This window comes from Leucoraja erinacea, chromosome 31, assembly GCF_028641065.1.
Source record: "Leucoraja erinacea ecotype New England chromosome 31, Leri_hhj_1, whole genome shotgun sequence".
NCBI lineage: Eukaryota > Metazoa > Chordata > Chondrichthyes > Rajiformes > Rajidae > Leucoraja > Leucoraja erinaceus.
In genome coordinates, this window is record NC_073407.1 from 14,008,270 (window position 1) to 14,024,291 (window position 16,022).

The 16,022-nt window shown below is 40.4% G+C and overlaps 1 protein-coding gene across 1 annotated transcript in view; it reads left to right on the top strand.

The window, feature by feature from the left end:
- The window catches only part of ak8 (adenylate kinase 8), a 103,385-nt gene that overhangs the window by 64,955 nt on the left and 22,408 nt on the right, over positions 1 to 16,022 (top strand). The window contains exon 11 of the mRNA XM_055660006.1: positions 4,992 to 5,133. Within this exon, the coding sequence (XP_055515981.1) occupies positions 4,992 to 5,133 (142 nt within the window). The remainder of the gene's footprint in view (positions 1 to 4,991; positions 5,134 to 16,022) is intronic.

The following is a 16,022-nucleotide window of genomic DNA, read 5'->3' on the forward strand; positions in this document are numbered from 1 at the left end:
TTATCTATATTATACTGCATCTGCCACACATCTGCACATTCACTCAACCTGTCCAGGTCACCCTGCAACCTCCTAACATCCTCTTCACAGCTTACACTGCCACCCAGCTTTGTGTCATCCGCAAACTTGCTAGTGTTGCTCCTAATTCCCTCTTCCAAATCATTAATATATGTGATAAACAGTTGTGGCACTCCATTCGCCACTGCCTACCATTCTGAAAAGGACCCGTTCACTCCTACTCTTTGCTTCCTGTCTGCCAACCAATTTTCGATGCATGTCAACACCCTACCCCTAATACCATGTGCTCTAATTTTAGTCACCAGTCTCCCGTGCGGGACCTTATCAAAGGCTTTCTGAAAGTCTAGATACACTACTTCCACTGACTCCCCTTCATCCATTTTACTTGTCACATCCTCAGAAAATTCCAGAAGATTAGTCAAGCATGATTTTCCTTTCATAAATCCATGCTGACTTGGACTAATTCTTTTACTACTATCCAAATGCCCCATTATTACCTCTTTAATAATTGACTCCAGCATCTTTCCCACCACCGAAGTCAGGCGAACCACGTCTGTAATTCCCCGTTTTCTCTCTCGCTACTTTCTTGAAATGTGGGATAACATTAGCTATCCTCCAATCCATAGGAACTGATCCTGAATCTATTGAACATTGGAAAATGATCACCAATGCATCCACTATTTCTAGAGCCAATGAGGACCCTGGGATGCTGGCCAATAGGCCCAGGAGATTTATCATCCTTCAGTTCCATTAGCATACCCAATACTATTTCTTGCCTAATGAAAAATTCTTTCAGTTCCTCTATCCCCTCAGATCCTCTGTCCTCCAGTACATCTGGGAGATTGTTTGTGTCTTCCTTAGTGCAGACAGATCCGAAGTACTTGTTCAACTCTTCTGCCATTTCCTTGTTCCCCATAATAATTTCACCCATGTCTGCCTTAAAGGGACCCACATTTGACTTTGCTATTCTTTTTCCCTTAACATATCTAAAGAAGCTTTTACTGTCCTTCTTTATATTCATGGCCAGCTTCCCCTCGTACTTCATCTTTTCAGCCCATATTGCCCGTTTTGTTTCCTTCTGTTGTCCTATGAAAGTTTCCAAATCTTCTGGCTCCCTGCTACTCTTTGTTATGTTATACATCTTTTCTTTTAGTTTTATTCTATCCCTGTCAGCCATGGTTGCCTCCCTCTCCCCTTAGAATCTTTCTTCCTTTTTGGAATGAAATGATCCTGCATCTTCCGGATTATGCCCAGAAATTCCTGCCATTGCTGTTCCACCATCATTCCTGCTAGGATCCCTTTCCAGTCTACCTTGGCCAGCTCCTCTCTCATGCCTTCATAGTCCCCTTTGTTCAACTGCATCACTGACACTTCCAATTTAACCTTCTCCTTCTCAAATTGCAGATTAAAACTAATCATATCATGATCACTACCTCCAAGCGGTTCCTTTACCTCTAGTTCTCTTATCAAATCTGGTTCATTGGACAACACTAAATCCAGAATTGCCTTTTCTCTGGTCGGCTCCATTACAAGCTGCTCTAAGAATTTAATTTATGCAAATGGAGAAAATGTATTTATTCATAACTGATCCTTGTTTTTCACCCAAAATGTAATAATTCATTTGGGGCACAATTGTTTTCTATAAAACCTACAGCAGGTTCAGTGTTGACTAAATGAAAACTCCCGTCTTAATGGAGGCCCAAGAAGCTGCAGATGCTGGAATCTTGAGTAAAACACTGTGCTGGAGGAACTCAATGGGGTGGCCAACACCTGTGGAAGGAATGGATCAGTCTGATGAAGGGTTCCAGATCGATATGTCATCTGTCTATTCCTTCCTCAAATGCTGCTTGAACTGCTGAATTCCTCCAGCTCTTTGTGTTATACCCATTCTGATGGTGTGCAGAACTGAACTGCAGTGATGCTGTTAAAAACATTCCCCAGCAGATGGCAGGCAGAACCAAAAATCTTTTGTATAGCATCGTTGGTGAAAACTTCTGAGATTTCTTTTCCAGCATTGATGAGCACAATTTCCTCTTAATTCACTGTGAATTAGAGGCAGGAGGATCAATTTCATTATTACCTGTGATATTTTTCAGAGAGTTGATATTATAGTCTGTGCTTGTAAATAATTAAAAATGCACGAGGCACTGGGCTAGGTAGCAAGAATTTGTTTAAACATTTGCAGTATCCTCTTTTAGCAGCCCTCATGTCAGCTGCTTTTAAACCCGAACAATACACTTGCATCAAATTCAACAAAGAATATGTTCCTGGTAGATATGTGTTCCATTAGAAGAGAATGCGATTTGATCAAGAACTTGGATTTATCCAGGACCCATCACAATGTCAGTAACCCAAAGGTGTTGTAAAGATATACTTTCAAAGTTTATATCATGTTTAAAAAAAGACACAAAGTGCTGGAGTAACTAAGTGGGTCTGGAGAACATGAATTGGGGCATTTTGGGTCAGGACTCTTCTACGGGCTCTGAAGAAAGGTCCTAAACCGAAATGTTACCTATTCATGTCCCCTGACTCGCTGGGTCAGATGATGTTCCCTGCCCTGCTGAGTAGCTCCAGCACTCTATGTCTTTTTTTGTAAACTAGCATCTATATTACAGTCCGTTACAAGAGAACTACTGGCCAATATAGCTTTTCTTCGTTTCCTACGTCTGATCTTTTTTCTCCAGTACTTTTAAGTATCAGGCGGTAGTAAAGGTTGTAGCTTTATTATCACCAAGCTGTATAGCATGGTGCACAAACCATGTCAGGACACAGTGACTATTGATGTGCCTAAACCTACATGATGGGACACAGAACAATCACATCATATCAATACACGTTGAATCCTTAAGCATATACTGTGGAAGGAATGGATCAGTCTGATGAAGGGTTCCAGATCGATATGTCATCTGTCTATTCCTTCCTCAAATGCTGCTTGAACTGCTGAATTCCTCCAGCTCTTTGTGTTATACCCATTCTGATGGTGTGCAGAACTGAACTGCAGTGATGCTGTTAAAAACATTCCCCAGCAGATGGCAGGCAGAACCAAAAATCTTTTGTATAGCATCGTTGGTGAAAACTTCTGAGATTTCTTTTCCAGCATTGATGAGCACAATTTCCTCTTAATTCACTGTGAATTAGAGGCAGGAGGATCAATTTCATTATTACCTGTGATATTTTTCAGAGAGTTGATATTATAGTCTGTGCTTGTAAATAATTAAAAATGCACGAGGCACTGGGCTAGGTAGCAAGAATTTGTTTAAACATTTGCAGTATCATCTTTTAGCAGCCCTCATGTCAGCTGCTTTTAAACCCGAACAATACACTTGCATCAAACTCAACAAAGAATATGTTCATGGTAGATATGTGTTCCATTAGAAGAGAATGCGATTTGATCAAGAACTTGGATTTATCCAGGACCCATCACAATGTCAGTAACCCAAAGGTGTTGTAAAGATATACTTTCAAAGTTTATATCATGTTTAAAAAAAGACACAAAGTGCTGGAATAACTAAGTGGGTCTGGAGAACATGGATAGGGGCATTTTGGGTCAGGACTCTTCTACGGGCTCTGAAGAAAGCGAAATGTTACCTATTCATGTCCCCTGACTCGCTGGGTCAGATGATGTTCCCTGCCTTGCTGAGTAGCTCCAGCACTCTATGTCTTTTTTTGTAAACTAGCATCTATATTACAGTCCGTTACAAGAGAACTACTGGCCAATATAGCTTTTCTTCGTTTCCTACTTCTGATCTTTTTTCTCCAGTACTTTTAAGTATCAGGCGGTAGTAAAGGTTGTAGCTTTATTATCACCAAGCTGTATAGCATGGTGCACAAACCATGTCAGGACACAGTGACTATTGATGTGCCTAAACCTACATGATGGGATACAGAACAATCACATCATATCAATACACGTTGAATCCTTAAGCATATAGTTTGTGCTTGTAAAATATTCTGATTTTAAACCCTTCCATAAACAAATATTCCACTATTATTAAGTAAATAAATTGAGAGTTGGGGTACATGTGTCATGATATCGCAAATTGAGTTTAAATTAAATTTGATCATGTATATTGCTTCCTTTTAAATTTATGATCACTTTGAAAATATGGTAGGTCATTGAGACGAATTTCAATTACAATGATCTATAAGGATAAGGAATAAAGGCACCACCAATGACCTCAGGGCCAGCATTGGCACACCACTATTCATGAAACCTTTGAGATTTCATTCATCTGGTGTTTCTAAATCCCAAATAAATCAATTCCACAATTTTCATAAAGCATGAGCAAAATGAAACGGTTGGCATTTTTATTGCATCTTTTACTTGCTCATTGGAATGCTCCATTGGCCTCTACAGTCAATGAAACACTGTTAAATAATAATCACTGCTGTGATCTAAGTAAAACATCAGTGAATTTGCACATAACACACTCCTGTAAACTGCAACAGATAATCTATTTTTCCTTTCACTGTATTACAGCTAATACAAAATAGATTACATGATTATTCAAACATTAAATATTTTCATAATAAACTGCAGCGTTCCATGGTGAAATAAAATACCAATGGGATGAAGTATAAAATATTGTGGTATGTGAGTATTACTCTTCATGGTACCTGAAACTATCAAACAGAAATGGAGCATGTATTATTAGTCCTATAAGAAATCATTGTCTGAATGTGAAATATAGATGGACTGGGAGGAATGTGCTTCGTTTGTGAATGTCAGCTATTACCCAAACGCCTAGCTTGGAATTGGCATCAAGTTAGAAACTATCTTTGATTCAATTCCCTGCTCTTTAAATGACATGTTGCATCCTGCAAAAATATTTGAGGCAAAATCTCAAGAGGTAAGCTGGAAAAGTTAACGATTTTTTTTTGTTTTACAAACTCAGAAACATAGCCATGTAATTCTGTATAATACTGCTCAGCACATAATATTGTAATCATGCAACTCTATTTTTGGGCTCTAGTTCCAGATGCTATAGTCATGAAATGTATGTCTCAAAGGCTAAGTAAACTGGATTGTTCCACGCTGGGTTGGGTGATGCATGGATTTCCTCATCATGCGGTGCAAGCAGAGATGTTAAAAGATGCAGGATTCTTAACAAACAGGTAAGCCTTAATATAATGCCTATAACACAATATATTGTCGTTTGCACAGTCGTATTGTAACCAGCATATTACAATCTAAATGATACAATTCTGCCTTTGTAATGTAACTGCGCACCCCGGAATGGAGTCAGGAAAGGATCAATGGTAGGAAATAGTTGGCCTGGTGTAGTATGATTCCTTTTGCAGAGCATCTAGGTCTTGCAGAAAATCAGTAATGAGCCACACCGTATTAAACCCCAATATGCCAGGATGTATATTTTAAAATATTCTATGTCAAATGGTGTACAGAAAGCAAAACAAAGAGAGGGAAAGGCAGAGGGAGATTTGAGGAGAAAGATAAGAGATAGAAAATAAAATTGTGATTTTTTTTCAATTCCAGACAGCATTTAAAACTATCACATCTCTTATATCTGGATGGACAAGCTCTGATTGTTTTTCTCTGCGTTTAATGGATAATTTAAGTTACTTCCTAATTTACTCTTTGTATTTTATGGTCTCACTGTTATTCTTACAAATATATTTGATCAAATTCTGCCATGAAAAAATAAATTAGGATACAATTCCTAAGGGGATAGATCTTTGTCCTTTTGCACTTGCACTCTAAGATCTTGGAGAGCCAGAGGGAATGAATTTATGCGATTTATTTTAAAGTAATCTTGCTTAGGCAGTATCAAAGTATACAGTCTGAAGAAGGGTCTCGACCCGAAACGTCCCCCATTCCTTCTCTCCAGAGACGCTGCCTGTCCCACTGAGTTACTCCAGCAGTTTGTGTCTATCTTCAAAGTTTACAGCTTTGGTTTCTGTCTCGGTTGGTTCTTAAGACCTGGTATTGAAGAACAAAAAACAATGCACATATGGAGTTATCACTTCACTTTGGCCCACTGTGTACAAAAGACATTCTTGTTCTGTCAAGAAAATGGCAAACATATCATCCAATTATATTAGTTGTGTTGCTTGAGAATTGTTTGTCTCAAAATGTTAGATTTGTTCTACTGAGAATAATGCATCAATATGCCCTGACTGTGCTGAGTAGGACACATCTACTGCATTCTCCCTCCCAGGTAGCAGCTGTCCTGTTATGCAACTTGCTGGGTCAAAAATAGACACACCGCTGGATTAACTCAGTGGATCCAGGGAACATCTATGAAGAACATGAATAGGTGACATGCTGGACCCTTCTTCAGACTGGTTGCAGTGGAGTGGGGGAAGAAAGCTGGAAGAGAGGTAGGGGGCAGGACAATTATGGCAAGTGATAAGTGGATACAGGTGAGAGGGGATTTTCCATTGGCAGATGGTTGGACAAAGACCAAAGTTGAAAAGACAAAAAGCATCTGATCAAAACCCCTTGGGCATGATCCTCGGATGGGCCAGAACAGGCCTTGTCCATGATGATGCTGAGAAAACCCTAAGTAGACAGCAACGTTCTGCTTAAGATTTACGTTCCATTAAAGATGTCAATTTTCTTTCAAGATTTTGAATATCTGAGCCATTCAAAAATAATTAAAAGTGATACATTAACAGATTTTAAATAATTAATAGTTTAAAATGTATTAAATTAAATTATTTTAAAACATATAATGTTTTTATTTTAAAATCTGAAAATAAGGCAGCTCACCCTATTTTTCTTTCTCATGCAAATAAATGAAATCTGCAAGCTACAAATAAAATAGATTATTTTTTCCCTAAATTAATGACTGCCTAAGCAATTTTGTGCAGATCTGTTTCTCTAAACAATTGATTCTGCAAGACCTAGATGATGCTGGTATTAAGAAGGGAGAAGCACCTGAAATCTAAACCAGTTTCCTTGCACATGGCTTCCTTTTTTACTTTGTTCCTCTGCACTGCCATGTCATGAAATTTAACTTGAGCATGGTTAAATTAATAAAATTAAAGCATTACTAACAGAAGATTAAGTAGTGAGAATGGGAAATCTGTTACCACCATTGTATTAGTTTGACTAAATTTGTACTCTGTTCAGGGAACTTTTCAGAAGATTGTTAACTGCTTGAGTACAGGTAAATGAATCCATCAGTGTGCTGTATTTGCACATGCTTCAGTATTCTCCAGTGCCAATCCCCATATGGATTACTGAGAACACACAACAGATTAATAGAAGAATCAATGGGAAAATGGAGTTGAAATCTCCAGCGCAATCCTGGGGCCAGTAAGGTTAATAACCACATTATCAGCTACTCGGTCTTTAGCTGTTTGAAGTGGTAGGTGTTGCTCTGCATAGCACAACCCTATCTTACTACTCATTAATTGTTCTAATGCAGCTGTACCTGTCCTCTATCCCTGCCATTTACAAGAAGTTTGTTGGGCATGCAGTGGAATATTCATCACTCTTTAGTTCTGTGTGCAGAGAAAGCACTTTCGTAAGGTGTGATTTTAGAGGATTATTGTGCTGTATCTGCAATGAAATAGAAAATGAACAAGCCAGAAACTTGATTGTGAAATTGTGTCCATTAGAGAGAGGGGATTCTGGAATTTCAAATAAGCATTTCATGTAAATTCTCAGCTTTCTCTGTGTGTTTTCTAATTATATTCACCACACATTGCTGGATTTGTCCAACTCAAATTTCATTGAATGCGCAATTATACTTGCGCCGTTTCTGGACATGCAATCTTGGGGTTGTTAAACTGAGATTTTTAGCATATTGAGTCAAGTACTGTTTCACATTATTTTAATTATGTTATTTTAAGAGGATAATGGACTTTAAAATATCATATGTGTAGGCTTGGAACCAGTGGTAACATTTCCTTAGGCAGATCAAGTACAAAACCTTATTTGTGCATTACAATGGATGAGCCTCTTCCTTTGCAACACTTCACACTCAACTGCATTAAACTTGTCCCTTTAATCACATCAGCGAAACCTTATATTCCTTAATAATAGTGTTTGTCAAAATTCCACAATTTCCAACGTTTAGCCAATATCCCTCTAATGCTTTCATATCCATGAACCTGTCTAAGTGCATTTTAAATGATGTTGTGGTACCTGCTTCAACTACCTCTTCTGGAAGCGGTCAGTGTTATATTCACAACACCCTCCGAGTAAAAACTTTTATAACCTCTTGTTTTTGAAAGGGTAAAAGTGCATTGACCCCTCATGATTTTACACGTTCCTATAAGATCACTCCTCAGCCTCCTGTGCTCCAAAGAATAAAGTCCTGGTCTATCCAACCTCAGCCCCTCAAGTACTGGCAACATCCTTGTCAACATTCTCTGCACTCTTTCCAGCTTAATGACATCCTTCCTATAGCAGGGACCAAAATTGAACACAGTACTCCAAATGTGGCATCACAAACATATTGTACAACTGTAGCATGATGTCCCAACTTCTAGACTCTACCCTGACTGATGAAGACCAATGTACTAAAAGCCTTCTTTACCATCTATCCTCTGGTGACACAATTTCCAAGGAACTATATATCTGTATTCCTAGATCCCTTTGCCCTACAACATTCTCCAAGGCTCCACCCATTCATTGTGAAGGCCCTTTCCTGATTTGACTTGCCAATATGCAACATCTCACACATATCTGCATTAAAAATTCCATTATACTCTTTTTATACTCATTCAGAGTAGGGTAGCTGTGTGGAATGAGTCTTCCATTGAAGGTGGTGGAGGCAGGTTCGTTTTTGTATTCATTGGGGAAAAAGAAATTGGATAGGATATGGGCAGTCACTGGGAAGGGAATGGAGGGTTCAGGGTCTGAGCGCATAAAGGAAGTACTAAAGGTATGTTGTGGACTAGGGGAGACAATCTGTTCGATACATCCAAGGACTAGAAGGGTCGAGATGGCCTGTTTCCGTGGCTGAAATTGTTATATCCTTTATAGGATTCCTCAGCCCATTTTCCAAACTAATTCACATTCACAAGTTATAGGAGTAGAATTACGCCATTCGGCCCATCAAGTCTACTCTGCCATTCAATCATGGCTGATGAGTATTCAATGAGTATTTCTCCTCTGTATTTACTGGGGAGAAAGACAGTAGGATGGAGGAAATTGGAGCAGTCACTGGAAGTGTCATGAGAGCAGTCAGGGTTACCATCGAGGAAGTACTAAAGGTACTGATGTGTTTGAAGGTAGACAAATCTCCGGGGCCTGATCAGATACATCCAAGGACAAACTTGCGGGAAACTAGAGAGGAAATTGCTGGAGCCCTGGTTGAAATTTATGAGTTGTCCTTAAATATAGGAGAGGTGCCAGAGGATTGGAGGGCGGCAAATGTAGTGTCTTTTTTCAAGAAGGGCTGCAGGGAAAATGCTGGGAACTATAGGCCCGTGAGCTTAACATCTGTAGTTGGTAAGTTACCAGAGAGTATTCTGAGGGATAGGATATACAGGCATTTGGATGGGCAAAGGCTGATTAGGGACAGTCAGCATGGTTTTGTACGAGGGAGGTCGTGTCTCACGAATCTGATTGATTTTTTTGAAGACGTGAGCAAAAAGGTTGATGGCAGAGCTGTAGATGTTGTGTACATGGACTAGAAGGCGGTCGACAAGGTGCTGCATGGTAGGCTGCTCTGGAAGGTTAGATCTCATGGAATCCAAGGAGAGATGGCTGAATGGATAGCAAATTTGGCTCTGTGGAAGGAAGCAGAGGTTGATGGTGGAAGGTTGCTTCTCAAATGGAGGCTGTGACTAATGGTGTGCCCATTATTGTTTGTCATCTACATCAATGATTTGGATGAGAACATATAAGGCAATGTTAGCAAATTTGCTGATGATACAAAAGTTAGTGGTTTTGCAGACAGTGAAGGTTGTGATCAATTGCAGCAGGATCTGGATCGATTGGTCAGGTGGGCAGAGGAATGGTTGATGGAATTTAATACAAAGAAGTGTGATGTGTTGCATTTTGGGACGTCGAATAAGGGCAGGACCTACACAGTAAATGGTCGGCCTCTGGCTAGTGTTGTAGAGCAGAGGGATTTAGGAGTAGAAGCGCATGGTTCCTTGAAGGTCGAGTCGCAGGCAGATAAGGTGGTCAAAAAGGCTTTTGGCACTTTGGCCTTCATCAGTCAGAGTATTGAGTGTAGATGTTGGGAGGTCATGTTGCAGTTGTATAAGACGTTGGTGTGACCGCATTTAGAATATTGTATTCAGTTCTGGCACCATGTTATAGGAAAGATATTGTCAAGCTTGAAAGGGTTCAGAAAAGATTTACGAGGATGTTGCCAGGACTAGAGGGTGTGAGCAAGAGGGAGAGGTTGAGTAGGCTGGGTCTCTATTCCATGGAGCGCAGGAGGATGAGGGGAGATCTTATAGAGGTATATAAAATTATGAGAGGAATAGATCGGGTAGATGCACAGACTCTTTTACCCAGAGTAGAGGAATCGAGGACCAGAGGACATGGGTTCAAGGTGAAGGGGAGAAGATTTAATAGGAATCCGAGGGGTAACTTTTTCACACAATGGGTGGTGGGTGTATGGAACAAGCTGCCAGAGGAGGTAGTTGAGGCTGGGAATATCCCATCGTTTAAGAAACAGTTGAACAGGTACATGGATAGGACAGGTTTGGAGGGTTATGGACCAATCGCAGGCAATTGAGACGAGGGCAGCTGGGATATTGTTGGCCGGTGTGGGCGAGTTGGGCCGAAGGGCCTGTTTCCACACTGCATCACTCTATGACTCATTGACTCTATGACTAACTCTGCCACCTAATCCCATTTTCCTGCCTTCTCCCCATTTCCCTTGACACCCGTTCTAATCAAGAACTTGTCTCTCTCTGCCTTAAAAATATCCACTGACAGCCCTCTGTGGCAATGAGTTCCACATATCAACTACCCTCTGACTAAAGAAGTTCCTCCTCACCTCCTTTTTAAAAGAGCGCCCTTTAATTCTAAGGCTATGACCTCTGGTCCTAGACACTCCCACCAGTGGAAACATCCTTTCCACTTCCACTCTATCTATGCCTTTCATTATTCTGTAAGTTTCATAGCCTGCTGTAATTTTTGATAACCATTTTCACTGTTTCCAATACCACCTACTTTAGTGTTATTTGCAAACTTACTAATCATGCCATAAATGTTCTTATCCAAATCGTTAAAATAAACCAACAATAATCAGCCCATGATACACATCAGTTGTCACTATTCACCAGCCTGAAAAGTACCATACTGCCAACACCTTCTGTTTTCTTCCTTGAAACCAATTCTTTATCTACCAGTAGTTAGTTTTTCTCCCTGGATCCGATGTGATCTAACCTTCCAGAGCAGCTTACCATGCAGAGCCGTATCAAAGACCTTGCTGAGAGCTGACAACGTCTAGTGCCATGCCTTTGTCAACCTTTTTAGTTACTACTTCAAAAAATGCAATCAAATTTGTTTGACATGATCTCCCATGTACAAAACTATGCCGATGTTCCCTAATCAGCTCATCTATTCAAATTCATCTTTATCATCCCTCAGAATCCTCTCCAGTCAGTTACCTACCACAGTGTTAGGCTCACAGATCTATAGTTCCCAGGCTTTTCCTTGCAGCCCTTCTTAAACAGACTCACAACATTAGCTACCCTCCAGTTATCTGTCACCTCACCTGTGTCTAACAATGATTCATACATATCTGATCAACCTGGGGCATTTATCTACCTTCATACACCCTAGGACATCCAGTACCTCTTTGACGGTAATATTCACTGTCCACAAGAGTTTCCTAGCTTTCATGTTTTTCGCCATGGTAATAACGGAGCAGAAATATTTACTGAGGACCTTGTCTATCTCCTGCTGCTCCACACATAGATAATCACTTTGGTTTCTGAAGTGCCCTGTTTCTAGAATACCATCTTACCCTTAATGTACTTATAAAATCTCTTTGAATTCCCCTTAATTTTATCTGTCAGAGCTATCTCCTGCCCTCTTTGTGCCACCCTGATTTCCTTAAGTACACTCATCAGACCCGAATCTCCTCCAGGGGTATACATGATCCCAGCTTCCTATATTCTACTACTTCCTCTGGCAGCTTGTTCCATATACCCATGTGCCCTGTGTATGTGAAATGTTGCTCTTCAAATTCCTGTTTAATCTTACCCCTCTCACCTTAAACCTGTACCCTGCAGATCTTGATTCCCTTACACTGGGAAAAAGATATTGTGCGTTCACCCTATTTATTCCCTCATGATTCTATACATAGATGTACAATTACCGCACAGCCTCTTGTGCTCCAACGAATAAAGTTTGAGGCTGCCCAACCTTTCCCTATAGCTCAGGCCCTTGAGTCCTGACAACATCCTCGCAAAGGTTCTCTATACCCTTTCAGTTGGCATGTTTCCTGCAGTGCTCCAAGTGCAGCCTCACCAATGTCTTTTAGATCTGCAACATGACATCCCAACCTTTATACTCTATTCCCTGACTGATGAAGGCCAATGTGCCAAAAGCTGCCCACCACTTTATAGACCTGTGAGGCCACATTCTGGGAACTATGCACATACTCCTAGGTACCCTCTGCTCAACAACACTCCCCAGAGCCCTACTGTTCACTGTAAAGGTCGTGCCCTAGTTTGACTTCCCAAAATGCAATACCTCACAATTATCTAAATTAAACTCAATTAGCCATTTGTTAGCCCACTTGCCCAGATGATCAAGAAAACGCTGCCATTCTTGCTAACCACGATCTCGATGTTTACGATACCGCATTTTGCCAGCTGCAAACTTAGTAATCATGCCGAACATTCTCAAGGAGGACGGTGAGCAGCTGGAAGTTGTTGTGCACATAAAGGGATGAGTTCCTTTCGAGTGAATGTAAGAATTTCAGCAAAAGATTAAAAATAACAAGACCTCAAAGATAGAATCTTTGGATTACTCCCACTGCCGTGTGCTACTGCGGCTAGAATAGGAAGATAGAACAGATAAATGCGTGGGTCAGTAGTTCATTCAGGGATCAGGGATTCATATTTTTAGACCATTGGGGTCTCCTTTGGGGCAGAGGTGACCTGTACAAAAGGGATTGGTTGGATCTGAACTGGAGGGGGTTCCAATATCCTTGCAGGGAGGTTTGCTAGTGCTATTCGGGAGAGTTTAAACTAGAAAGACAAGGGGTTGGGAACCAGAGTAGTAGGTCGAAATTGGAAGGAATGAGGGGAAGGTAGAGGATAAGATCAGTTATTTTCAATGGAAGGACAGACTGGGAGAGGTGCAAGAATATGGTAAAGCTGATGGGCTAAAGTGTGTTTATTTCAATGCAAGGAGTATTGTGGAGAAAGTAAATTAACTTGGACTCTGGATCGGTGATTTTGACTATGATGTTGTGGCTTTTGCACTAACGTGGTTGAGAGGGGGATATGACTAGCAGCTCAGTGTTCTGAGGTTTTGATTTTGCAGACATGATTCAGAGGGAAGGAATAGAGGTGGTGGAGTTGGTTTACTAATCAGGGTGACAGTCACAGCAGCACTGAAAGAGGATATACTCCAGCGTTTGTCCAGTGTCCACTGAGGTGATATGGGTAGTCCTTAAAATTAAGAAAAGTGCAAGCACTCTAATGGGATTGTACTATAGGCCCCCAATAGCAAGTGGGAGACAGAGGAACAGATATGTAGGCAGATTGCCAAAAGATCCCAGTGCAATGGGTTGTCCCAGTGGGTGATTTGTTTACATTTTCACATATTCTGTTATGTTGCAGCAAGTAAGAATTTCAATGTCCTGTCCAGGAAATATGACAATAAAACGATTTTGACTCTTGATTTTAACTTCTTCAATATTAACTGGGACTTGTCCAGTGTCCAAGACTAGATGGGGCAGAATTTATTAGGTGATCTATGCATCGTCTCTAGCTACAGCAAATTACCAGAACACTGGAGAGTAGACAATGCTTGTGTCTATCTTTGGTCTAAACCTGCATCTGCAGTTCCTTCCTACTCAAAACTGTGATCATTAGAGGTCAATTCCCTGAAAGTGGCAACGGAAGTGGATAGAGTGGTAAAGAAGGCATATGGTTCTACTTATTTTTTTAGGTTGGGGCATTGATTATAAGAGTCAGGAAGTCAATGTGCAGCTTTATAGGACTTTGGTTCAGCTGCAATTGGAATATTGTGTGTAATTCTGGTCACCCCATTACAGAAAGGATGTGAAGTATTTGAAAGGGCACAGTGGAGGTTTACCAGAATGATGTGGGAAGGAACTGCAGGTGCTGGTTTAAACCGAAAATAGACACACAAAGCTGGATGAACTCAACGGGTCAGACAGCATCTCTGGCAAAAAGGAATAGCTGACGTTTCCATTCATAAACATGTACGTCTTTGGAGTGTGGGAGGAAACCAGAGCACCCGGAGAAAACCTACGCAGTCACAGGGAGAACATACAAACACCATACAATCAGCATCCGTGGTCAGGATCGAACCCAGGCCTCTAGCGCTGTATGGCAGCAACTCTACCAATGCTCCACTGTTCCGCCAATAGATAGGTTAGATAATCAGAACCTTTTCCCCAGGATAGAAAAATAAAATATCAGCGAGCTTTAAGATGAGAGGAGCAAAGTTTAAAGGAGATGTGCTTGGCAATTTCTTTACGTAGAGTGGTGAGTGCCTGAAACATGCTGTTAGAGATGATGGTTCAGGCAGATAGGACAGTGGCATTTCAGAGACTTTTAGAAAGGTATATGGATATGGATTTGTCTAGCTTCCCAAAGGGTCCTTGGATATACCTGCTTTAAGCCTTAGAAACAGAGAAATGTAGAAAATAGGTGCAGGAGTAGGCCATTCAATATGCTCATGGCTGATCATCCAAAATCAGTACCCCGTTCTGGCTTTTCCCCCATATTCCTTGATTCCCTTAGTCCTAAGAGCTAAATCTAACTCTCTTGAAAACATCCAGTGAATTGGCCTCCAATTCCTTCTGTGGCAGAAAATTCCACAGATTCACAACTCTCTTGAGTGAAAAGGTTTTTCTCATCTCAGTCCTAAATGGCCTACCCCTTATTCTTAAACTGTGACCCCTGGTTCTGGACTCCCCCAACATCGGGAACATTTTTCCTACATCTACCCTGTCCAATCTTCTAAGAATCTTATTTGTTTCTATGAGATTGCAGATTTAGGACATCCAGCTCCTCTTTGACTGTAATACAGACTATCATCAAGACACATTGACCATCCCAAGTTTCCTAGTCTTCATGTCTTTTGACCACTGTAAAAACAGAGGAGGATTCGATATTCATTGAGTACCTTACTCATCTTTAGCGGTTCCACACATAGATGATCACTTTGTCATCTGAGGGCCCTATTGCCACCCTCGTTACCCTTTATCCGTTCATATACTTATAAAATCTCTTTGGGTTCACCAAGCGGAAATGTTTTTTAAAATCCTTTCATAATCTAACGCCATCCTGCAAGCCAACCCTCAGGCTTTTTCTCGAGAAATCGATGAGCGATGCAAAAATTAATTTTGATTTTTTTTTTTTTGTTTAAATCATTTTGACGCAGACAATAGCAAATTTGTCTTTACACGAAAGCATATTGGATAGCAAGTCCGGAAAACTGTTGCAATTCTAGCCAGTGAGTAATCCATTCAACATTTATGTTCAGAGCACTAGTTACATCTGGAATACGATCCCCAAAACATGTTAAAATACAAGAATTACATTTAATTAAATCTGCAGATGTCTTGTTAACTAAAGCACTGATTATTTTGTGGATTTATGTCTGTGAAGAAGTTTGCACCCTATGAATAAATCTACTTCAGGCAGCTGCTGACAGGAGTTACAAGCGCAAGCTGCCAAAAAAAAAATCAAAGTGGATGACAATTGTGTTTGTTATTGTAAACGGTGGACCAGATATTCAGAGCTGTGCAACTATATTTTCTGGAACAATGGGAAGAAGTCTGGAATTAAAAATAGTATTCATGAAAATGTAGGTATCCCTGAACTAAGAGTATAAAGGAATTTTGTATAATATATTA